Source organism: Eleutherodactylus coqui, chromosome 13 (assembly GCF_035609145.1).
Source record: "Eleutherodactylus coqui strain aEleCoq1 chromosome 13, aEleCoq1.hap1, whole genome shotgun sequence".
NCBI classification, from domain to species: Eukaryota; Metazoa; Chordata; class Amphibia; order Anura; family Eleutherodactylidae; genus Eleutherodactylus; species Eleutherodactylus coqui.
Window position 1 is genome coordinate 14,351,963 of NC_089849.1, and position 26,126 is coordinate 14,378,088.

The window sequence follows — 26,126 nt, forward strand, 5'->3', positions numbered from 1 at the left end:
ACACACTGACACTTGGGGGACAGCATAATGACATGCTGATACTTGGGGGACGGGATAATGACACGCTGACACTTGGGGGACGGGATAATGACACGCTGACACTTGGGGGACGGGATAATGACACGCTGATACTTGGGGGACGGGATAATGACACACTGATACTTGGGGTGCAGGATAATGACACGCTGACACTTGGGGGACAGGATAATGACACGCTGATACTTGGGGGACAGGATAATGACACACTGACACTTGGGGGACAGGATAATGACACGCTGATACTTAGGGGACGGGATAATGACACACTGACACTTGGGGGACAGGATAATGACACACTGACACCTGGGGGACAGGATAATGACACAGTGACACTTGGGGGACAGGATAATGACACGCTGACATTTGGGGGATGGGATAATGACACACTGACACTTGGGGGATGGGATAATGACACGCTGATACTTGGGGTGCAGGATAATGACACGCTGACACTTGGGGGACAGAATAATGACTCGCTGACACTTGGGGGTCGGGATAATGACACGCTGACACTTGGGGGACAGAATAATGACCCGCTGATACTTGGGGGTCAGGATAATGACACACTGATACTTGGGGGACGGGATAATGACACGCTGACACTTGGGGGACAGGATAATGACACGCTGACACTTGGGGGACGGGATAATGACACGCTGACACTTGGGGGATGGGATAATGACACGCTGACACTTGGGGGAAGGGATAATGACACGCTGACACTTGGGGGACGGGATAATGACACGCTGACACTAGGGGGACGGGATAATGACACACTGATGCTTGGGGGATGGGATAATGACACGCTGACACTTGGGGGATGGGATAATGACATGCTGACACTTGGGGGACGGGATAATGACACGCTGACACTAGGGGGACGGGATAATGACACACTGATGCTTGGGGGATGGGATAATGACACGCTGACACTGGAGGGATGGGATAATGATACGCTGATATTTGGGGGACGGGATAATGACACGCTGACACTTGGGGGACAGGATAATGACAGGCTGACAGCTGGAGGACGGGATAATGACACATTGACATTTGGGGGACGGGATAATGACACGCTGACACTTGGGGGACGGGATAATGGCACGCTGACACTTGGGGGACGGGATAATGACACACTGATCCTTGGGGGACAGGATAATGGCACGCTGATACTTGGGGTACAGGATAATGACACGCTGACAGTTGGGGGACAGGATAATGACAGGCTGACACCTGGAGGACGGGATAATGACACATTGACACTTGGGGGATGGGATAATGTCACGCTGATACTTGGGGTGCAGAATAATGACACACTGATAATTGGGCGACAGGATATTAACGCGCTGATACTTGGGGGACGGGATAATGACACACTGATAATTGGGGGACGGGATAATGACAAGCTGACACTTGGGGGATGGGATAATGACACGCTGATACTTGGGGGACAGGATAATGACACGCTGACACTTGGGGGACGGGATAATGACACGCTGATACTTGGGGGACAGGATAATGACACGCTGACACTTGGGGGACGGGATAATGACACACTGATACTTGGGGGACGGAATAATGACCCGCTGACACTTGGGGGACGGGATAATGACACACTGACACTTGGGGGACGGGATAATGACACGGTGATACTTGGGGGATGGGATAGTGACACGCTGATACTTGGGGGACAGGATAATAACACGCTGGTACTTGGGGGACAGGATAATGACACGCTGACACTTGGGGGACAGGATAATGACACGCTGATACTTGGGGGACAGGATAATGACACGCTGATACTTGGGGGACAGGATAATGACACGCTGATACTTGGGGGACGGGATAATGACACACTGATAATTGGGCGACAGGATATTAACACGCTGATACTTGGGGGACAGGATAATGACACGCTGACACTTGGGGGACGGGATAATGACACGCTGATACTTGGGGGACAGGATAATGACACGCTGATACTTGGGGGACGGGATAATGACACGCTGACACTTGGGGGACGGGATAATGACACGGTGATACTTGGGGGACGGGATAGTGACACGCTGATACTTGGGGGACAGGATAATAACACGCTGGTACTTGGGGGACAGGATAATGACACGCTGACACTTGGGGGACAGGATAATGACACGCTGACACTTGGGGGACGGGATAATGACACGGTGATACTTGGGGGACGGGATAGTGACACGCTGATACTTGGGGGACAGGATAATAACACGCTGGTACTTGGGGCACGGGATAATGACACGCTGACACTTGGCGGATGGGATAATGACACGCTGACACTTGGGGGACGGGATAATGACACACTGATACTTGGGGGGACGGGATAATGACACGCTGACACTTGGGGACAGGATAATGACACGCTGACACTTGGCGGATGGGATAATGACACGCTGATACTTGGGGGACAGGATAATGACACGCTGATACTTGGGGTACAGGATAATGACACGCTGCTACTTGGGCGACAGGATAATAACACGCTGATATCTGGGGGACAGGATAATGACACCCTGACACTTGGGGGACGGGATAATGACACGCTGATACTTGGGGTACAGGATAATGACACGCTGACACTTGGGGGACGGGATAATGACACGCTGACACTTGGGGGACGGGATAATGACCCGCTGACACTTGGGGGACAGGATAATGACACACTGATACTTGGGGGACGGGATAATGACCCGCTGACACTTGGGGGACGGGATACTGACACGCTGATACTTGGGGTACAGGATAATAACATGCTGGTACTTGGGGGCCAGGATAATGACCCGCTGACACTTGGGGTACAGGATAATGACATGCTGATACTTGGGGTACCGGATAATGACACACTGATGCTTGGGGGACAGGATAATGACACACTGACACTTGGGGGTCAGGATAATGACACACTGACACTTGGGGGACAGGATAATGACACACTGACACTTGGGGGACCGGATAATGACACGCTGACACTAGGGGGACAGGATAATGACACGCTGACACTTGGGGGACAGGATAATGACACGCTGATACTTGGGGGACGGGATAATGACACACTGATGCTTGGGGGACAGGATAATGATACGCTATCACTTAGGGTACAGGATAATTACCCCACCCTAATACCTGGGGTACGGTATAATGGCACACTGATACTTTGGTTACAAGATAATGATACACTATCACTTGGGGCTCAGGATAACAGCACAGTGACACTTGGGGGACATGATAATGACACGCTGACACTTGGGGTACAGGAAGACACACAGGCACTTGGAGTACAGGATAATGATACACTGACACTTGAGGTACAGGATAATTACCCCACACTGATACTTGGGGTACAAAATAGTAGAATACTGACACTTGGGGTACAGGATAATGACACACTGATATTTGGGGTACGGGATATTGTTACATTGGCACTTAGGGTACAGGATAATCACCCCATGCTGACACTTGGGGGATGGGATAATGATACACTGGTACTTGGGGTACAGCATAATCACACACAGACACTTGGGTTACAGGATAATAATACACTTGCAGTTGGGGTACAGGCACACTAATACGTGGGGTGCAGGATAATGGCATACTGACACTTGGAGTACAGGATAATGACCCCACGCTGATACTTGGGGTACAAGATAATAGTATACTGACACTTGGGGTGCAGGATTGTTGCACACATAATGACATACTTACACTTGGGGTACAGGATAATGATACAGTTGCACTTGGGGATAATGACACGTTGATACTTGGGGGGACCTACACTGACACACTACAGTTTGGTGTTTGTCCCCGAGTTCTGTCCTGGATGGAGTGATGGCTCAGTACTGTACAGTCACCATGATGACACCGGATCAGCAGATGACTGCAGAGGACTCACGGAGGTTCCCATCATATTTCTCATCTTTCCCAAATAGCCTCATGCACAGTATATAGAGGCTGGCACAGGTTCAGCCATGCTGATAGTTTTCAGATGACGCCTTTGGCCTCCCTCCCCCTCTACATTTGGGGTGCTTCTCTTCTAGCAGCGCTGAGCCCTCCTGGCAGCCCTCAGACCTCCTGGCAGCCCTCAGACCTCCTGGCAGCCCTCAGACCTCCTGGCAGCGCCCACAATCATTGTCGCTTTCTGAAACTCCATTCTGTGTTATTATAGCAATCATGGGATTGACCTCCACTCCACCCGCTGGAGCTATGTAAGCCTACAGGGAAGCGGTGTGTGGAGACCTCTGGACATTTTTTTGTCGCCCCTTAATTTTTTGGAAGCTGTAATAGTATTCTAAATAATATAGCCATAGAATGTTTGAGTTAAAAGGGTTTTCCAAAACTTTTACTATTGATGACATATCCTTCGATCAGCTTATTGCTGAGCCCACTGTCAGTGTGGACAGTGCTGGAAGCAGATAGCACTGTCCATATTACAGTGGCCCAGATTGGTACTGCAGGCACAGCTCCTGCTGCATTCATTGGGAGCTGTGCCTGCAGTACCAACCTGGGCTGCTGCAATATTGACAGCGCTATCTGTATTGACAGCAGTCCAGCGATCTGCGGGAATCTTAAGTGGTGGACCCCCACGGATCAATTATTGATAACTTATACTGAGAATAAGTCCGGGCTAACCCCCTGAATGGGGTTGTCCAGAGTTTGGAAAATGACTGCTTTCCTCCAAAAACAGCACCACCCTTGTCCATAGGGTTGTGTGTGGCATTACAGCTCAGCTCCATTGAAGTGAATTGGAGCGGCGCTGCAATACCAGACATAACTCACGGACAATGGTGGTGCTGTGTTTGGAAGAAAGCAGCTATATTTTTCTAATCCGGGACAACCCTTTTAACTACCATTGAGTTCCCATATAATGCCGCCATACAGTGCTCAAATAATAGCACAGCCCAATCTATGACTTGACTTATCAGAACTAGCGGCTACTAATATAATGTTCATTTTGGCATTGTCAATAATAGGCAGCTTGCACCCATAGGGGATGATTACAACTTGTAGCCATAGTGGAGTCAAAGTCAAAGAGACCAAAAAGCTCTCCTTGTGCTACTAGATTAATTGGGGAAACAATACTGAAAACTATGCCTTACTTCACTGAGGGGGTTTTAGTAGCGCAAGGATAGTTTTTTGGTCTCTTTGACTTTTACTCCACTGTAGTCTACCGAGGACTATATGACCCCGGATTTCTGCGATCCCCGGACCATAGGAGGGAGTCCTGTTAACCTGGACCGGCTTCATACCTGGTGAGTCCCATATATGTGTTCATTAATAGAGATGAGCGAGCGTACTTGGTTCGGGTGTTTTTGGACCCGAGCACCGCTTTTTCCGAGTAACTGACTACTTGGACGAAAAGATTCGGGTGGCGGCGTGGTGGAGCGGGGGTAGCAGTGGGGAACAGGGGGGAGCTCTCTCTCCCCCCCCCCCCCACTCCCCTCTGCAACCCCCCGCGCCCCCCCCCCCCCTCCCCGGCGCCCCCCGAATCTTTTCGTCCAAGTAGTCAGTTACTCAGAAAAAGCGGTGCTCGGGTCCAAAAACACCCGAACCGAGTACGTTCGCTCATCTCTATTAATTAACATAGCCCCACCATTCTATATGATATATTACCTTATTCTGATATATTCTATGTAATTGTCTCCTCTTTTGAGGGTGGATATAATAGTATAACTTGTAGCCATAGGGCATGATTTATAGCTTGCAGTCATAGTAGATGAGTGACAGTTTGTAGCTAGAGATTATTGGCAGCTTGTAGCTAGAGATGTTGTGCAGCAGCTCCAGCTGGCAGCCATAGAGGATGATTGTCAGCTTGCAGCTAGAGATGTTCTGCAGCAGCTCCAGCTGGCAGCCATAGAGGATGATTGACAGCTTGCAGCTAGAGAGGGGGATTGATAGCTTGCGTCTATAGAGGATGATTGACAGCTTGCAGACAGAGGGGATAACTGACAGTTTGCTGCCATAAGTGGTGGCTGGCAGTGTGCAGCTAGATGGGATGATTGGCAGCTTCCATCCACAGGAGATGATTGGCAGTTTGCAGCCATAAATGATGATTAACAGTTTGTAGCTTAGGGAAGATGATTGTCAGCTTGTAGCTAGAGAGGTTCTGCAGCAGCAACTGAGCTTGCAGCCCTAATTGAGGATTCGCATTTGCAGGCATAGTGGATGATTGGCAGCTTGCATCCATAGGGGCTGTTTATACAGGCAGGGAAATAATTCGCTTGTTCGCTTGCAAGTCGTTCAGTCGTTCACTTTCCCTTTATCAGTGCGTGTAATAGACTAAATGATCGCTGCTTACATACAACCATGTGCAAACGAGTGAACGATTTTATGCATGAAACAGACGAATGTTCAATCGTTGGCCGCATTTACAACATATGATTATTGTTTAAAATTGCACAATCCACCGACTTTTTTTTTTTTTTAACGGTAATCATTCCGTGTAAAAGGGTTCTATGATTGACAGTTTGCAGCTATAGGAGATGATTGACAGTTTGCAGGTAGATGGGATGTGATGAAATTATACTGGTAGATCATCACCCATCTTTACATATCAATCTTCCAAATTTCTGGTCTGGGAAATGTTGAGTGGATCTGGGAGAACAGAAGTCCCATAAGATTGGAAAAGGGCAAATGTTGTCCCTATCTTCAAAAAAAGGGAAGAAGGTGGATCCAGGGAACTACAGGCCTGTGAGCCTGACTTTTATACCGGGAAAGTATGTATGCAAGTACTTGGATGAGAATGGAGTAATTAACCAGAGCCAGCATGGGTTTGTAACAAACAAGTCATGCCAGACAAATCTAATTTCCTTCTATGACAGAATCACCAACTGGGTTGATCAGGGAAATGTGGTGGGTATAGTTTTTCTTGACCTTAGTAAAGCATTTGACAAAGTATCTCATACCACACTTATTGAAAAAAGGACCAACTATGGGATTGAAAAGGCAACTGTTAGGTGGATTCACAGCTGGCTGAGTGATCGTACTCAAAGAGTGGTCATAAATGGCTGCACATCCAAGTGGAAGAATGTATCAAGTGGGGAACCACAAGGCTCTGTCCTGGGCCCAGTGTTGGCCAACATTTTTATAAATGATCTGGAGGAAGGAATTGAGGGGAAACTGATCAAATTTGCCGATGACACAAAGCTAGGAGGGATAGCTAACACTAGGGAAGAGAGAGAGGATTCAAAAAGATCTAGAAAATCTTGAACAGTGGGCAGCGACTAACAGAATAGTATTTAACAAGGAGAAATGCAAAGTTCTACATCTGGATAAGAAAAATGTAAAAAGCACATACAGAATGGGAGGAATTGGGCTAAGCAGTAGCAAATGTGAAAAAGACTTGGGTATACTAATAGATCATAGACTGAACATGAGTCAACAATGTGATGCAGCAGCAAAAAAGGCAAACAGAGTTCTGGGATGTGTTAAGAGAAGCAGAGAGTCTAGATCACGTGAGGTAATTATCCCCCTCTACTCTTCGGCCGCCTGCAGACGAGCGGGTCGGATCCAGCAGCGAAAATTCTCGCCGCGGGACCCGACCCGAGAGCCTGCAGGAACGAGCGCGTACTCACCCGCGCCTGGCGGCCCCGGCTCTTTCATGTGCCGGCTGCCGCGCAGCCGGCGCATGCGCAGACCGGAGCCGGCGGCCGGGTGAGTGCGAGCCCCGCACAAAAATAGGACATGCCGCGGCTTGTTTGCCGCGCGAGATTTCGCGCGGCGAAACCGCGGCCGTCTGCATAGGAGTGCGTATTGTAATGCACTCCTATGCAAACTTTCAGTGGCGGAAATCCCGCGGGAAATACCGCCGCGGGATTTCCGCCCATGTGCAGGCGGCCTTCCTCAGTCAGACCTCATCTGGAATACTGTGTCCAGTTCTGGGCACCACACTTTAAAAAAGACATAGAAAGACTGGAGCAAGTTCAGAGAAGAGTTACCAAGATGGTGAGCGGTCTGCAAATCATGTCCTATGAGGAATGGTTAAAGGATCTGGGAATGTTAAGCTTGCAGAAGAAAAGGCTGAGAGGAGACTTAGCGGTCTACAAATATCTGAAGGGCTGTCACAGTGCAGAGGGATCAGCCCTATTCTCATTTGCACAAGGAAAGACTAGAAGCAAGGGGATGAAACTGAAAGGGAGGAGACACAGATTAGATATTAGACAGTGAGGGGGATCAATGAGTGGAACAGGTTACCACGGGAGGTGGGGAGTTCTCCTTCAATAGAAGTGCTCAAATAAAGGTTGGATAAATATCTGCCTGGGATGATTTAGTGAATCCTGCACTGAGCCGGGGGTCGGACCCGATGACCCTGGAGGTCCCCTCCAACTCTACCCTTATAGGATTCTATGTTTAAGTGTATTTCCTGCCTAGCAGAACTCACCAATATTCGTTCAACTGTCTCTCACACCTTTACCGGAGGGACATTTAATCCAGTTTGCTACTTTTGAGACCAGCAAGGTAGCTGAATCTTTAACCATTTGCAGGAAATCCCATTGTCTCCCTGCCCCTCCAATACGCATCCTCCAGACTTGCTGACTGCAATTTCCCACCACTGAGATGGGACAAAGAAAGAACTACTAATGAGCATTCTAGGGCATTCGAGGGTTAACAGCAATTATATTTTCAAAACCGTGAGTGTACCACGGACGCAGTGCATTCACTCCACTCCCAAAACCCACAGAATCACATACCTGCGAAGTTAATCATCTGTTGCATATCATGTTTGGTATCCACTGATAGGTAAATTAATGATATGAAATATGGCGGCCATAGCTCTCCTATTGGAGGGCCTCCTAGGAAAATATGGCCTAACTGTTAAATTGGGTTTCCATCCGGGGGAAGATCTGTGTATCTACTTAGCCAGACCTCGGTGATGTAATCAGGATGGCAGAGGTGGGACCCAGAGGGACTTTAAAACTGAAAGGGTCCCCCCCCCCCATTGTTAAGAGTGGCAACTAAATGCAGGACTGTCCCCTGTTCTGCGTGCTCTGCGCCCGAGGACTATTTGAAGCAACGTCATAGACTGCTATTCTCTATTACTTCCTTCCTTTGTGTTTCCATGCAGTTTTTTGTGTTTTTGTAGCTCCTTACCCAAAATATCTCCTTTTGTATATTTTTACCCAAACACTGCTAACCGTTTTTTAGAATAAAGCTTTATTCCGTCATCCTTGCCGCTTTAAGTGATCCATAACCCCGTAGTGTGTTAGTCGAGTATCAGCAGGTGGAAACCGAGGTGGCTGGCCTACCTGTCAGAAACGGTCAGCGGTGGCGGTGTGTTGGGGCGTGCTAGACCGCGCAGGGTGCGATTTGCACTCCATCTTGCATGAGTGCAGGATCCGGAGAGATGGAAATAAGTCGATCCGGCAGTTTGCCCCTTGGTGCCGTACGTCACAAGTTGGTGGCTGTCGGACATGGAAACCCCGTTACTGCTATAGGGTGATTGGCAGTTTTCACCCATAGGGTATCATTGGCATTGATGACTGACAGTTTGCAATTAGAGGGGATGACTTACAGCTAAAGAGGTTCTGCAGCAACAACTCAGCTTACAACAATAGATGATTGACAATACGCACCCAAAGAAGATGAGAGACAGCTTGTAGCTAGAGAGGTTCTGCAGCAGTTCCAGCTTGCAGTTAAAGGGGATGACTGACAGTTTGCAGCTAGATGGGTGATTGCAAACTTGCAACCATAGGAGATGGTTGACAGTTTGCTGCTTAGAGAAGATGATTGACAGCTTGTAGCTAGAGAGGTTCTGCAGCAGCAACTCAGCTTGCAGTAGTAGAGGATGATTGACAATCTGCAGCCATAGAAGGTTGCTGACAGCTGGCACCCATAGGAGATGAGTGGCAGCTAGAGAGGTTCTGCAGCGGCAGTCATAGGAGGATGACAGACAGCTGGTAGCTAGAGAGGTTCTGCAGCAGGAGCAGTAAGAGCACTACTTCTTGCAGTGGGGGCGGGGATCAGCTGGCAGCCCCTCTCCCTAGTAATAGATTAATGCTGCCCTGGCAGCTTGCACAAAGGGTTAAACAGGGAGGTGAGCGGCTGCCAGTCTAGGAGGAGGCAGGGCTCCGGAGAGCGGATTGCAGAGATTCAGTGCATCCAGCAGCTGCATTCATCATCACCCCATCCAGGGACATGAGCCCCCCACCCGGAGAGACCCCCCGGCCTGCCCCGCATCCAGCATGGAGACCCCCTAGTCACTGAGCATGGTGCAGAAATCCCGCAATGGGGGGGTCTACCCCGGCCCCACCGGGGAGAAGAAGCTGAAGGTGGGCTTCGTGGGGCTGGACCCAGGGGCCCCGGAATGCAGCAGGGACGGGGCCCTCCTCATCGATGGCTCCGAACACAACACAAAGAGGAGCAGCATCCTCAGCACAAAGAGCCGCTCGGCGGTGCCGGGGACCGGGAAGCCCCCCAAGCGCAACGCCTTCTACCGCAAGCTGCAGAATTTCCTGTACAATGTGCTGGAGAGACCCCGGGGCTGGACCTTCATCTACCATGCCTATGTGTGAGTACCCCTCGGTGGGGCATTGCCAGCTGTAGGGCATAGGCAAGAAGGTATCCATCAGTGGGTGGCATCAGAAGGCTACAATGTATCCATGGGGGTGCACTCTGGAATGGATCACTGGGGTACATCGGTGGGGGGATAGGGTACCCGTAAATGGGGCATTGCCAACTACAGGGCATAGTTAATATTGGAGCATAACCAGCAATGTGTGGCATCAGAAAGCTACAATGTATCCATGGGGGTACACTCAAGAATGGATCACTGGGGTACATCGGTGGGGGATAGGGTACCCGTAAATGGGGCATTGCCAACTACAGGGCATAGTTAATATTGGAGCACAACCAGCAATGGGTGGCATCAGAAAGCTACAATGTATCCATGGGGGTACACTCTGGAATGGATCACTAGGGTACATCGGTGGGGGATAGGGTACCCGTAAATGGGGCATTGCCAACTACAGGGCATAGTTAATATTGGAGCATAACCAGCAGTGGGTGGCATCAGAAAGCTACAATGTATCCATGGGGGTGCACTCTCGAATGGATCACTGGGGTACATCGGGTACCCGTAAATGGGGCATTGCCAACTACAGGGCATAGTTAATATTGGAGCACAACCAGCAATGGGTGGCATCAGAAAGCTACAATGTATCCATGGGGGTGCACTCTGGAATGGATCACTGGGGTACATCAGTGGGGGGATAGGGTACCCGTAAATGGGGCACTGCCAACTACAGGGCATAGTTAATATTGGAGCATAACCAGCAGTGGGTGGCATCAGAAAGCTACAATGTATCCATGGGGGTACACTCTGGAATGGATCACTGGGGTACATCGGTGGGGGGATAGGGTACCCGTAAATGGGGCACTGCCAACTACAGGGCATAGTTAATATTGGAACATAACCATCAGTGGGTGGCATCAGTTGACTACAGTACTTCAATGGGGTGTACTTAATTTGGGTACATCAGTGGGGGGAGCATTAAATAACAGATTGTCCTATGAATGGGGTATTGCCAGCTATAGAGCATAGTCAAAACTGGAAGATACTCATCAGTGGGTGGCATCAGTAGGATACAATAATTCAATGTGGGGTGTACTTAATTTGGGTACATCAGTATGGAAGGGGGGTAGCACTGAATAAAAGGGTATCCTATAAACGGGGCATTGCCAGCTATAGGGCATAGTCAAAATTGGAAGATATCCATCAGTCGGTGGCATCAGAAGGCTACAATGCATCATAGGGGGTGCAATCAAGAATGGATCACTGGGGTACAGCAAATCAGTGGGGAGCACTGACTAACTCGGTACCCAATAAATGGGGCATTGCCAGCTGTAGGACATATTCAACACTGGAACATATCCATCAATGGGTGGCATCAGTAGGCTGCAAAACATCAATGGGGGTGCTGTCAAGAATGGATCACTGGGGTACAGCACATCAGTGGCGGGCATTGAATAAAAGGTTACAATATATCATTGGGAGTTTACTTAACAATGCATAAATGGGGTATATTAGTATGGAGCACTGACTAGCTGGACGCCCCATAAATGTGGCACTGCCAGCTATAAGGCATAGTCAATATTGGAACATATCCATCAATAGGTGGCATCTGTAGTTTACAAAGCAACAGGAGATGCACTCAAGAATGGATCACTACCCGGTTATTTAATGCTTCCCATAACAGGGTACCCCATAAATAAGAAACTGCCAGATATAGGGCATAGCCGACTTGGAACATATCCATCAGTGGGTGGAATCAATAGATCACAATACATAAATGGGGGTCACTCAAGAATGGATCACTAGAGTATAGTAAATCCACCTGGCATCTCTATGTGTTAGTACCCAATCATGGGGGCAACAAAAGATCTCTGGGTTGCACTCGGGTACATACGTGGGGGGAATTGAATAACTGGGTACGCCATTGGGATAATAAGGTGTAGGAGACATTGGAACACACCCCTCACCGGGTGGCATAAGTAGACTACAATACATTAATGGGGTGCCCTCAAAATGGATCTATAAGGTATAGCACTTTATTGGGGAGCAGTGAATAGCTGTTTACCCAATAAATGGGTCTCTTCCAGCTATAGGACATAGCCAACTTGGGGTACACAATTCGGATATACTTAGAAAGAACACAATACAGTGGGGTACACCCAATAGAAGGGTGCAATAATAATGACTGATCTGCCTATATGTAACTACTTGGATTCTGATGTAGGCTTCTCACTTGTATAGTGTCAGGATATTAACAGTAGGTGTAGCAGTTGTCTAAACCTGGATCCCCAGGGTAGATGTGGTCTGATAAGACTGTTGTCTGATTGATATTTTTGGGGTGCATTGGGTGCAATAAAGGACAGTGGTTTACACTAGGACTATACCGTCATCTTAGGTTTAAGGTTGACCAAACTATAGTTTGAGTCTCATGGATCACAATTTGGGGGTCACTTTACACATACCATTGCTATTTCATTAAGGGGGACTTACTGTAATAAAGGAAGTGTGCCTATGAAATGTTGGGTACAATGTTGAAGTCATGCGGCCTATCATGCTCCTACAAAGAGCTGAAGATTTGGGGTTCTGTTCTCAGTGGTGCAAAATACGTATTCTTAAAAGCATTGTTGGTGGTAATGGTGAGAAATAGCACATTGACCCCCAAATATGAGGTGGGCACTCTACAGAAAGACTAAGCACCAGTGGATATAGTTTGATTATTATTGTTGGGGTTCAGTAGTGATGGGATCTGGGTGGTTTTGAGGTTCTGAAGAAACCTGCCCGATTCACACCTTACTGCCTACAGATTTAGGAGTCCATGTTCTATATATGCTTTATATATCTGAGGGACCATATTGTCTCCTGGAGGACTCCAAGCAGCCATGTGTGTTTTACCGGGTGCCAAATTGGGGTACAGAACACATAGTGTATATATATATATAAAGAAGGATGCCATCATCTCTAATTTCTTTACTGCAAACATCTTCCATGATCCTATGCACTTGTTTACTAGGCTTGATGGAAACTTGAAGACCAGGCCAAGGACTATTAATGGTCAAGGTTCACTATAGTACATGTAGAAGATGCAGGACATGAATGTGGTCCTGTATAAAGGAGGTTGGGGGTGGAATTGCGTTTTGTTGCTCATGACTTCGAACCTCATGGTGGCTTAACCCATAGCTTGAGGATCGTGAGGTTGTCTAGAAGCTCTGGATCTAGATTTACAGAATGTCTGGTCCTATCCCATGTTAGCTAGGCTCTCGGTTTACGAAAGGTTCCTTTTTATTAAATTGTTTAACCCCTTCTGTGCTGGTTTGGAGTTTGCACCTTTGTCATCAAATGCTCCTGTCATTCAGTATCGAGATGACGTTGAGTTTGTATAGCGTTCTGTATGACTGTAGAATATGGATCCTGTGTGGATCTTCTCATAGTATGGTAGAACATTGCCTATCTATCATCTATATGTCTCTTGACAACCACACCCCAACAATGTCTTCCTCAAGTTGGATACCATAATTCTTCAGCCATCCTTACAGTTCGAGATCCAGCATAAACCTGCCCCCACTATCCCTCTACCTATGTCTGAAGACGGCTTCACGTGATGTTTAGTCTATGATAATAGCTCATACGGTGGGGATGTCTTGATCAGTGGTCGCTTCCTATTCCGACTTGAGCTTAGTCTTGATGTTTTCCTTAGATTCCCAAGCAAATAGAAGATATTATTGTTGAATTCGGTCCATCCCACAATTTGTAGACACAAAAAGGGGGGGAATCTTCCATTCAAAGCATCTACAACGTCACAGCTGGATCTCTTCTGTGTGTCGAGAAGAGCACAAAAGCTGAAACACGTCTTCTAGCGTAGAGAATGCATACAGCATCTGCCCTCAGGGAGAGTCTTAACCTCCTCCTTATCTATCAGCCGACAGACGATGGAACATTCCTTGACTTATTCTTGCTGCTTGGAATGACCATAAGATTGATTTTCCTGCAAGATCTTCTCGCTTTTAGTTCAGTGTCATGTGGTGAGATTGTATAGAGCAAAACGGTACATTAGACCCTAATTCACAAACACTAATCAATGGAGTTCATCACAGATTGTCAGTTGGTGTGAAAAGCGCTCAGGAAGGTGCGACATCCTGACTTGGTTATTGTTATGTGAAGACTGAAAAGAAGACTTGATGTGCAGGTTACTCATGGGAAATGCAAAAATAGCTAAAGGGACTGAAATCGAGCACCCATGACCCTAATATATATGTGTATGGTAACAAAAAGATTACCGTTGGCCAGTGGAACTTTTTTTCTTTGTCTTTGGTCTTAGATCCTTCCAGAGGTTTGCATCGTTGAGGGTCAAGGTAAAGGAGACCCCCATCGATCATTAAAACAAAGGTCACTTGACATATCCGGTCTTAGCTATGTGCAACCTTTGCGGTTGCACAGGGTGCCAGACACCAGCTTGTAGGAAGGGCACCAGGCGGGTGAAGGCTGGAGGCAATCACCCCTCCTAGGTCTGCTTGGCCAAATGACCACCTTCCTCCATGTGGCAGCATCTTGGAGTTCTACATGAATTATTCTCTATCTGTCTCTCTTTCCCTCTGATGTTCTGAGGTGTCACTGTTGGCCCATCTACACCCCATACTACAGTTGCTTAGTTCTATTACAGTATTTATATACTGAGCTTAGTTCTAGTGCTGTATTTATGTTATGAGCTTGGTTCTTGTGCTGTATATTTGTTATGGGCTGGGTTCTGGTGTTGTATTAATGGCATGAGCCTGGTTCTTCTGCAGTATTTATGTTATGAGCTTGGCTCTGGTGCTGTATTTATGGTATGATCTTGGTTATGGTGTTGTATTCATAGTATGACCCTGGTTCTGGTGTTGTATTTATGGTATGAGCTTAGTTCCTCTGCAGTATTTATGTTATGAGCTTGGTTCTGGTGTTGTATTTATGGCATGAGCCTAGTTCCTCTGCAGTATTTATGTTATGAGCTTGGTTCTGGTGTTGTATTTATGGTATAAGCTTAGTTCTTCTGCAGTATTTATGTTATGAGCTTGGTTCTGGTGTTGTATTTATGGTATAAGCTTAGTTCTTCTGCAGTATTTATGTTATGAACTTGGTTCTGGTTCTGTATTTATGGTATGATCTTGGTTATGGTGTTGTATTCATAGTATGACCCTGGTTCTGGTGTTGTATTTATGGTATGAGCTTAGTTCCTCTGCAGTATTTATGTTATGAGCTTGGTTCTGGTGTTGTATTTATGATATGAGCCTAGTTCCTCTGCAGTATTTATGTTATGAGCTTGGTTCTGGTGTTGTATTTATGGTATAAGCTTAGTTTCTCTGCAGTATTTATGTTATGAGCTTGGTTCTGGTGTTGTATTTATAGTATGATCTTGGTTATGGTGTTGTATTCATAGTATGACCCTGGTTCTGATGCTGTATTTATGTTATGCTGCTGCTATCTGCACAAGCAGAATATCGGCAGACTGTCTATTAGTGCGATATATTTAGTTTTTTTTTCTTGTGATGAGAGGGGGAGGGGAGTGCCAGAAATAATTCTGCACAGTGTGCCATCTAACCTAAGGCCGACACTAGATCCCGACTCCCCTTTGCATATCTTGACCCATCAGCTTTTAGCTTGGAGATATGGGGTAAATTAAAGTATTTATTTTCAGGCCTTACCTATGTGCTGCTCAGGGATTAACATTGGGACCAAGACCATATATACTAAAGGGTAGTCCCTGTGGATACTACAGAGCCGGTGAAGTTGGGTGGCACAGCTCAGGATTGGCTCCATGCATCTAGTCAAGGCAGATGGGATCCTTTGAGAGTCATAATGGCCAGAGGATGATAAAGAGATGGGGTGAAGTGTATAGCTATAGGGGGTGCAGAGGAAGCAGCCGCACCTGGGACCTGAAAGCTGAGGGGGTCCAAAAGTTCACCTAAGAAGACACCAGTATTATAATGGTACATGGTAGGTAGGGCACAGCTAGAGGTATTGCATTAGGACCCAGGAGGTTTATGTAACACCTCTGAGGGCAAATAATTTAGGAACGTGGGGCTTATAGTGGTGGAGACCACCCAAAGGAAAAGTCCGCATTTTGATGTTTTTGGTCTGTGGCCCCTACAAATGTTCCTGGTTCTGAAGAAAACTGTCACAAGGCCTGCTTGGTCAGGAGTTTAACCGGGCATTGATACCTTGATAAGGAGAACGTCTGTGTCCCATCTTAATAACTAAGGTACAAAGTCTCGAAAGTGATGATAGGAAAATGTGTTTATCTACACGGACGAGGTGACAACATGGTATTTAGCTGAGCGGGTCTGAAGCATCGCTCCACGCCTCGTGTCCCTGCCACTACAGTCCCAAGGCCTCATGGTTTATGAACCTTGACCAAGCGTATGATGTCTAGACTGTATGGTGAGCAGGTACCTTGTCATGGTCTCCATGTTCCATTTTAGACCACCCTTGTACATATCATACATGTCAATCATGGGGGTCTTGCTTATAAGAGCCCGCTCATTCAGCAGCCAGTGCTGGCAGAGTAAATCTTGACAGGGTGCCCATTATGTCCATACTTTTCAATGGCCGTTTCTGGACCACCAATGCCAATGGCAAGGAAATCGTGTAAGTCCTTCCCTGTGTGTTCATGACGGGTCCACATTAATAAGACGGAAATGATTTATCTCTTGAAGGTCAGACCTCGCTGTAGGGGAGAACTCGCTAGCAATGTGCTAATTACACACATCGTTACGATATGATCATGTGATGTTTATGGAAACCTCAAGTTGTGGCAGAGGTAGAAGGAAGTTCTTCATAATCTCTAGAATTTAATTGACTCCTCCTAAGAAATGCATGTACAGTGACTCCACCAGCAGAATAGTGAGTGCAGCTCTGGAGTATAATACAGGATGTAACTCAGGATCAGTACAGGATAAGTAATGTATGTACACAGTGACTGCACCAGCAGAATAGTGAGTGCAGCTCTGGAGTATAATACAGGATGTAACTCAGGATCAGTACAGGATAAGTAATGTATGTACACAGTGACTCCACCAGCAGAATAGTGAGTGCAGCTCTGGGGTATAATACAGGATGTAACTCAGGATCAGTACAGGATAAGTAATGTATGTACACAGTGACTCCACCAGCAGAATAGTGAGTGCAGCTCTAGAGTATAATACAGGATGTAACCCAGGATCAGTACAGGATAAGTAATGTATGTACACAGTGACTCCACCAGCAGAACAGTGAGTGCAGCTCTGGAGTATAATACAGGATGTAACTCAGGAGCAGTACAGGATAAGTAATGTATGTACACAGTGATTCCACCAGCAGAATAGTGAGTGCAGCTCTGGGGTATAATACAGGATGTAACTCAGGATCAGTACTGGATAAGTAATGTATGTACACAGTGACTCCACCAGCAGAATAATGAGTGCAGCTCTGGAGTAGAATACTAGAGTGCAGTTTGAAATCCATATACCGGAAAAAAAAAAATTGACACCTTAGTTCTTGATGTGGATTCTGTTCCGTTTCCACGCGGAATGCTTCACATCAGGAATTCCACACTCTCATTTGCCCATTGAAATGCGCTAAATATGAGTACAGACATGCAATCAATTATTTGGATAGCTGCAGCTCATCTGTGGATTTCTGCTGCAGTCTTTAGGGGCGCAGATCTGGGGAAAAATTCATTGCGCCGTCTGAACATGTCCTTATGGGATTTTACACGCACTAGAATTAGGGCTTAACTGCATGAGCGTGCTTTCCCCCCTTATACAGCCATGATCATCATGGCCGGATAACGAAGCAAAGCAAAACCACTGATCTCTATGGCCGTGATATACATGGCCGAGAAAATATCGGACCTGCCCTATCTTCGCCACATGTAGTGAACACATCCTGTGGGGACGATCAGCAGCCGCTATCTTCCCCCTGCCTTTTTCAAATTCTTGTGCTCTGGTGCGGAGTTTGAACTGTTTCCCTCGTTCAGACACAGCTACTCTCCATACTGCCGAGCTCATTTGCGCCTACAGCAGTGTGTTTTCTGCTGGACGGCTTCACACTGGCGAGATTGATATTGGGTCCTGATTCATGTCCGATGTCGCCCTTGTAATCCATGTGGAAGCCCTGGATGCGAGGCGTTTTGAAATTTCATCACTGCGGGTAATCCCTTTATTGTCTGAAGGGGTTCCCCATGGTGCTGAAGGATTCCCCCGGCCCAGCTGTCACAGCCACAGCAGCGGATCGCGATGTTCTCCCATTGTTTTCAATGTGGCTGGTGTTGCCAAAAACATCACAAATGAGAATAAAACAATTGAAAATCATTTGTTTCATAATCCCGTGTTTTCAGTGACTCTTGCATTGTGAGAAAATCGCACGATTTTCTCACCTGTGTGAAGGCCACCTTAATGAATGGCAGCCTCGAGGACGTCGCGGCTGATATGAGCGAGCATTCTGCTTTAAAGGGGTAAACCAAAAGCCCCTCTGTCACATAAGAAGACCTCACATAGAACTAATACAAAAGCTTCCTGTGGGGTTTATACAAATACAGAAGAAATTGTATTTTTTTAATGTTGGGAGCATTCATGAATTGAGCAGGGGTGGGACATGAGCTGAGCAGGGTGAGGGTGTACATGGACTGAGCAGGGGTGGGACATTAGCTGAGCAGGATGAGGGATATATATGGACTGAGCAGGGGTGGGACATGAGCTGAGCAGGGTGAGGGTGTACATTGGCTGAGCAGGGGTGGGACAAGAGTTAAGCTGGTTAGGGGCATTCATGGACTAAGCAGGGGTCGAACATGAGCTGAGCAAGGTGAGGGTGTACATGAACTGAGCAGGGGTGGGACATGAGCTGAGCAGGGTGAGGGTGTTCATGGACTGAGCAGGGGTGGGACATGAGCTGAGCAGGGTGAGGGTGTACATTGGCTGAGCAGGGGTGGGACAAGAGTTGAGCAGGTTAGGGGCATTCATGGACTAAGCAGGGGTGGGACATGAGCTGAGCAAGGTTAGAGTGTACATGGACTGAGCAGGGGTGGGACATGAGCTGAGCAGGGTGAGGGTGTACATGGACTGAGCATACGCGAGATAAGTTGATCAGGGCTTCTGTTATGATCATTGCTTCAGATATTGGAAGGATATATAGTAGGCTTGTATTTATTGAAGAATTCTTGATTTTATGGCAAAGTTCCCTTTAACTGACCTTTGCTGCATTTCCAGTGAGTATTGTGGTGCCTCTGTGGCCCCCGAATACAGCTCTATGGAGTTATATACTGCACCAATTACAGAAACAAAGTCCAGAACTCCCCCATAATATGTCAGTATTAAACTCCAGATGTCCCCAAGTTTCCTGTATTGATTTCTCATTTGCCTTATAACTAGATTACAGCAAGCAGAGGAGGCTGTTACTCATCGGCTGCAAATGAACTCTACTGTCATGAAGAATGCCGTGCCAGGCTCCTGCGCCATTCTTATTCAATAAGCGCTGGCAATAAACCTGTGATAATTTGTCATTGTTTCTCAGGAGGTGTAAATATGATTGCAAATACGTCCGCAGAATAAGAAATGGAGCCGAGTGTCAGATGTCGGGGGAGGGGCAGGGTTATGGCACTAGATTGTAAATTCCCGGATGTGGACAGGGATGCAATGATGAAAGGGCTCAGAGGTTACTGTATTTCATGCTAAAAGCTGAGCCCATGAGCTCCAGGCCCCAGCTATGGATTTTCAGGTCCCAGTGGTGATGCATTAGATGAGGGGATGGACTCATGTTTTACAGGATTCACTGTCACAACAAAATAAATGCAGACCGGAGACCCCAGACCAGGCACACTGAACTAATACAGACCAGACCCCTACTATTAGAGACCCCAAATCATACCCCCTTATAAAACCCTAGCCAGACCCCTACTAATACAAACCCCAGACTGAACCCCATAAATAAATTTGGATCCCAGAACCTCTACAAATAGAGACCCCAGACAAGACCCCCTGAAAATATATATCCCAAAACCACTAAACTAATTAAAACTTTGTCAATATATGCAGACCCCAAACCAGACTTCCAAAATAAGTACAGACCTAAGACTACCCCCTAATCTAATACAGACCCCAGACCAAACATCCTTCTAATATAAAACCCTTACCAGACCCTCTACTAATACAGTCCCCTAAATAAGACCAGACCCCCGACCAGACCCCTTACTAATACAGACCCCAGACAAGTCCCCTAAATAAATACAGACTCCAGACCAAACCCCTAAATAGATACAGATGCCAAACTAGACTCCTTACGAATACTGACCGCAGACTAGATTCCCTAACTAATACAGACCACCTAACTAAATACAGATCCAAAATCAGACCTCTAAATAGAGAATGCAGACCAGGCGCCTAAATGAACACCCCCCCCCCCCCCAGACAAGACCCCCTAAATAAAACCCCTGACCAGAGAGCTCTAAATAAATTCCGACACCAAACCCCCTAAATAAATACTGACCTCAGATCAGATGCCTAAATAAATACAGACCCCAGACCATACTCCCTAAACTAATACAGACCACAGATAAGAACTCTAAACTAATAAAAAAAACAGACCACCCTAAAAAAACAAACAAACAAACAAAAAACACAAAAAAGCAAAAACAAAAAAAAACAGACCACCCTAAAAAAACAAACAGACACCCTAAGCAAATACAGACCCCAGATCAGGTCCCTCTAAAGTAATGCAGACCAGACCCATTAAACTAATACAAACTTCAGTCCAGACCCCTAAACTAATACAGACTGAAGTCCAGACCCCCTAAACTAATACAGACTCCAATCCAGACCCCGTAAACTAATACAGACTTCAGTCCAGACCTCTTGAATCAAAACAGACCCCAGACCAGATTTCCTAAACTAATGCAGACCAGACATTGAAATAAATCCTAAATGGTTTAGATCCATCATCTTCTTCCATGTTGAGTGTGCTAGTGCTCTAGGTTGTTCATCCTGTTCCATGTTGGGTGTGCTAGTGTTTTAGGTTGTTCATCCTGTTCCATGTTGGGTGTGCTAGTGCTTTAGGTTGTTCATCCTGTTCCATGTTGAGTGTGCTAGTGCTTTAGGTTGTTCATCCTGTTCCATGTTGGGTGTGCTAGTGCTCTAGGTTGTTCATCCTGTTCCATGTTTGCTTTCTTCAGAAAACACATTGAAGATTGATGGTAGAAAAAGCTCCCTGGCATCCACTATTCTTACATTAATTCAATATTTTCAGACATTGCTTCTGATTTTCCACCAACTAATTACTTCAATGATCTAGAACCTTCATCCCGTTCCATGCTATTCTGTATGATCTAGGGTCTTAGTTCTCTTCGTTATTCTAGGATCTTTATCCTGCTCCACGTTTGGTTTCTTCTGTGCTCTAGAGCCTTCATCCTGTTTTGTTTCCTCAATGCTCTAAGACACACGTGTCAAAAACAAGGCCCATGGGTCAACTCATTTTATGTGGCCTGCCGGCCGTACAGCATTCCACTCGCCCAGCCTGCAGGTCTGGTGCGGCGGCCGCAGGGCAGTCTGACTACTGACCTCTTTCCCCCTCTGTTGTCTGCATCTGTTCCCCATTATCCAATTGGTGGCTGTTCCCTGTTCTAGATCCATATGATTAGCTGTTTGAAGTAGACAACTGCTGTGCTTGGGTGAATGCTATGGCCCCTTCGGTGCATACCAGGCACAGCACCGTACATTGTATAGCGGCTGTGCCTGTTACGGCAGCTCAGTCCTAGTGACTTGAATAGAACTGATCTGCTCTCGGGACATGTGATGAATGAAGTGACATCGCTTGCCTGAGAAGAGTCTGCAGTGATCAAGTGAGCTCCCCGGCCTATTTAATCAAGCTTCATCTTGACGAATGTTCTGTTTCTTCAGTACTCTAAAACTTTCTTCTTGTTTCGTGATGCTTCTTTAATGCTCTAGAATCTTTATCCTGTTCACTGTTCGGTTTATTCGGTGCTCTAGGATTTTCTTGTTTCATGGTGGGCTTCTTCATTGCTCTAGGATCCCCATCTTGTTCCATATTTGGTTTATTTAAATGCACTAGGATCTACATGTTCCATGGTGGGTTTCTTCAGTGCTCTGGAATCTTTATCCCATTCCATGTTGGGCTTGTTTTATTGTTCTAGGTTCTTTATTATGTTCCAAATCTTGTTTGTTGAAATCTCTAACATCTTATTGTTCACTGGTGGGTTTCTTCAGTGCTCTTGACTCTTAATCTGGTTCCATGGTGGGCTTCTGTAATGTTCTAGGATCTTTATCTAGGAAGTTTTTTTTTTTAATGTTCTAGGATGTTCTTGTTCAGTGGTGGTTTCTTTAGTGCTCTAGAATCTTAATCCATGCTTGTTTTTCTGTGCTCTAGAGGCTTCATATTGAGGAAGGTTTGGTTTCTTCGGTACTTTAAGACTTTCTTCTTGTTTCATGATGTTTCTTTAATGTTCTAGAATCTTCATCCTGTTGGATGTTTGGTTTATTCGGTGCTCTAGGATTTTCTTGCTCCATGGTGGGCTTCTTTAATGCGATAGGATCCCCATCTTGTGCCATATTTTATTTCTTTTAACGCACTAGGATCTGCATGTTCAATTGCATTGGCTTTCCTCGTGCTCTAGAATCTTTATCTTGTTCCATGCTGGGCTTCTTTATTGTTCGAGGATCTTTGTCCCATTCCAAGTTGTGTTTTTTCAATGCTCTAGGATCTTCTTGTTCCATGGTGGGCATCTTTAATGTTCTAGGTCTCTCATCCTGTTTAATTTCTTTTAATGCACTAGAATCCTTCTCTCCAATGGTGGGTTTCTTCAGTACTCTAGAACATTTATCCTGTTCCATGGTGGGCTTCTTTAATGTTCTAGGATCTTCATCCTGTCCAAGCTTTGTTTTTGTAAAACTAGGCATCAGAAGTAGCCCCCTACTATTGACAACTTAAACACCATTGATGTGCATTGGGCTACTTAGGCCTCATGTCCACGGGGAAATTATATTTTTCAAATACCCGCATCCCATAGGAAAGTATTGACCATTCATTGTGAATTGAATAGCCACCGATGGTATTTTAAGTGATTTGCGGATTTCACGTGCGGGGAAAAAAAAGGGGCATACTCTATTTTAACGCGGATCATGCACAGGTGGGATCAATTGTCCTCTATCTCAATGGATGCAAAAAAGGACAATTTAAAGTGCATCCGCTGCGGTAATCTGCAGCAGAAATCCGCACGGACCATATTTTTCCCGTGGACACGAGGCCTTGGACGTGTTTTTCATGCCTGGGGAAAAAAAAATCACTAAAAATCTGTCTTATGGACTGAAAATTCCCATTAAAGTCAATGGGATTGTGTAAATATGCACGATGCATGCATGAAGGCAGGAGGAATCTGTGCAACCTTATCGCATTTTTTTTTTTGCACACGTGAATAATTCAGTGAATCTGCATGAAAAAAATGCAAGAAGCTCCAAATACGCAGTGAATGTGCACATTTTTGTTACGTGAAAACGCTGCGTATTTCATGGACTGAAACTGCATCCGCCCGTGTAAATGGAACTACTCCTTAACATGGCTGTGGAGCTCTTTGCACTATGATGGGGTCTCTCCTCTGTCACCTTTTTAGGCCTAGTGCCCATGGCCGTGACGGGCTCCACAAGCGGAATTCCGCAGCGGAGTCCGTCACGGCGCCCCCCCCAGAGACCCCATACTTACCTCCGAATCCGCTGCCCGACGTCTCGCATCCCGTGTCGGCGCGCATGCGCAGTACAGCGCATGATGTGCCGGCAGTGTCATGTGACGCGCCGGCAGCGACATATGACAAGCCCACAGCGTCACATGACGCGCTGGCTGCGTCATATGATATGGGCGTCGGTGGGCGGAGAAGCGTTTTCACGCTATCTACCGCTGTGCTACAGTGGTAGAGTGACGGACGGCTTCCATTGACTGCAATGGAAGCCGTCCGCGCGTACGCCAGCGGCAAATAGAACATGCCGCGGGTGATTATGGGTGATTTCACGGGTTGTTAGCTGTAGGCCAACGCCGTAGATTTCCGCCGCGTGATACGTGGCGGAAAACCGCCCGTGGGAATTAGGCCTTAGTGTGTAGCTCCCTACCTTAGCGGGCGGCTAGGGTGCCCAGGTAGGGCTGCCAGCGCTGGGCCACTATGTGGCTGAACTGAGTGGTGCGGAGTTGGGTGCTGGAGCTCAGAATCCCAGATGGCACCTGCTCCCTCTTTTGGCACCACCTTTTTTGCCAAGTGCTGGCTGCGTCCCCTGGGGAAAGTGCACAGCTGGTCCTTCTGCGTCCGGACCTCGTGACATGGCGAGCTTTGAGTTTGACATGTGTTTCCATTCACTGACAGCTTTGATGGTTGTGCTGCAGATGTGAGCATTGTCCAGACTGGATATAATAGTATCAGGTCTGTACTGCTCTGCTTTATCTTGCCATTCACTGACAGCAAGCAGATATCTTGGAAATGTTAAGGAATTCACTGGCATGACCCTTACTGGTGTCCAATAACACATTTGGCTCCTCTAAGAAAATATATGTCTCATTTTTACTGTACTGTAAATTCTTGTCTCAGCTGTGGCCATTAATGGGTTAACCCCAAGGCCTCATTCAGTGTTCCTGCCAAGGATGGAGGACGCGTCGCGTCAGCAGAAATGGACCTGGATCCGGCCCCCCCTGACGCTACCGGGTCCAGTTTCATCGGTTAAAAGCTTTACGTAAATGAAATGCGGTCTGATTGCAGCGGATTCGTGTTACCCGCTTGTTTGTTGTCCACGATTGTGTGCAATCTGCCAACATAATCGCCCGTACTGTGCCCATGTGGGCAGTGTCCCAGGGCCAGCTGGCCACCCACCTATGGCGTTCAATCATAATATCTAATGAGCAAGTCAAAGGAGTGCAGCCCTGTGAGAGCAGAGAGGACAGTGTAGCAGAGCTGGGTTTGTCAGATGAGTTCCTGCCAGATGCAGCAGTGCCGTGTTTGTGCAGCACCTGGCAGCGCTCTGCGCTGGATGTGGAAAGGCCAAGTTTCGGTCAGATGTAGCAGAGCTGAGCTTCTGTCGGACTCAGCAAAGGAGAGTTTCTAGAAGATGCAGCAGTGCTGAGTTTTCCTCAGGCACAGCGGGGCCAAGTTTCTGTCTCCTCCAGCTGATAGGTGTCTCACTTGGGCCCGGGAAGGGCATGTTTCTGCTGATGCATCAAGGCTGAGTTTATACTATTAATGTCCGATGCGGCAGAGCTGTGTTTGTCATTTCACAATGGTTTTGCATAGGACTGCAGATATCCCAACATTTAAAAGAATGAAAAGAGGCAGATTTTCTTTACGCTAGACTATGCCCCTTTTGCGCTAAGCCATGTAGTTTGTGCCCCCTCACAGTAAAGGTAACCCTTAGTGACCCCCTCACAATAATTAAGACCCTCAGTGACCCCTCACAGAGGCCTCTTTCACACGGGCGACAGCGATATTGCGATTTTGTGGCGCTACAAAGTTGCGCAACTTTGTGACGATCTTTTGCTGGGATTTTCAAGAGGGCTTGAAATA

General features: G+C 46.8%; 1 protein-coding gene across 3 annotated transcripts in view; it reads left to right on the plus strand.

Moving 5' to 3' along the window:
- The first annotated feature begins 10,260 nt into the window (after positions 1-10,260).
- KCNQ2 (potassium voltage-gated channel subfamily Q member 2) overlaps positions 10,261-26,126 on the plus strand; it is a 96,350-nt gene continuing 80,484 nt past the window's right edge. For all 3 annotated transcript variants that reach the window (XM_066588168.1, XM_066588169.1, XM_066588170.1), the window contains exon 1: positions 10,261-10,573. In XM_066588168.1, coding sequence (XP_066444265.1) covers positions 10,272-10,573 — 302 coding nt within the window. In that variant the 5' untranslated portion in view covers positions 10,261-10,271. The remainder of the gene's footprint in view (positions 10,574-26,126) is intronic.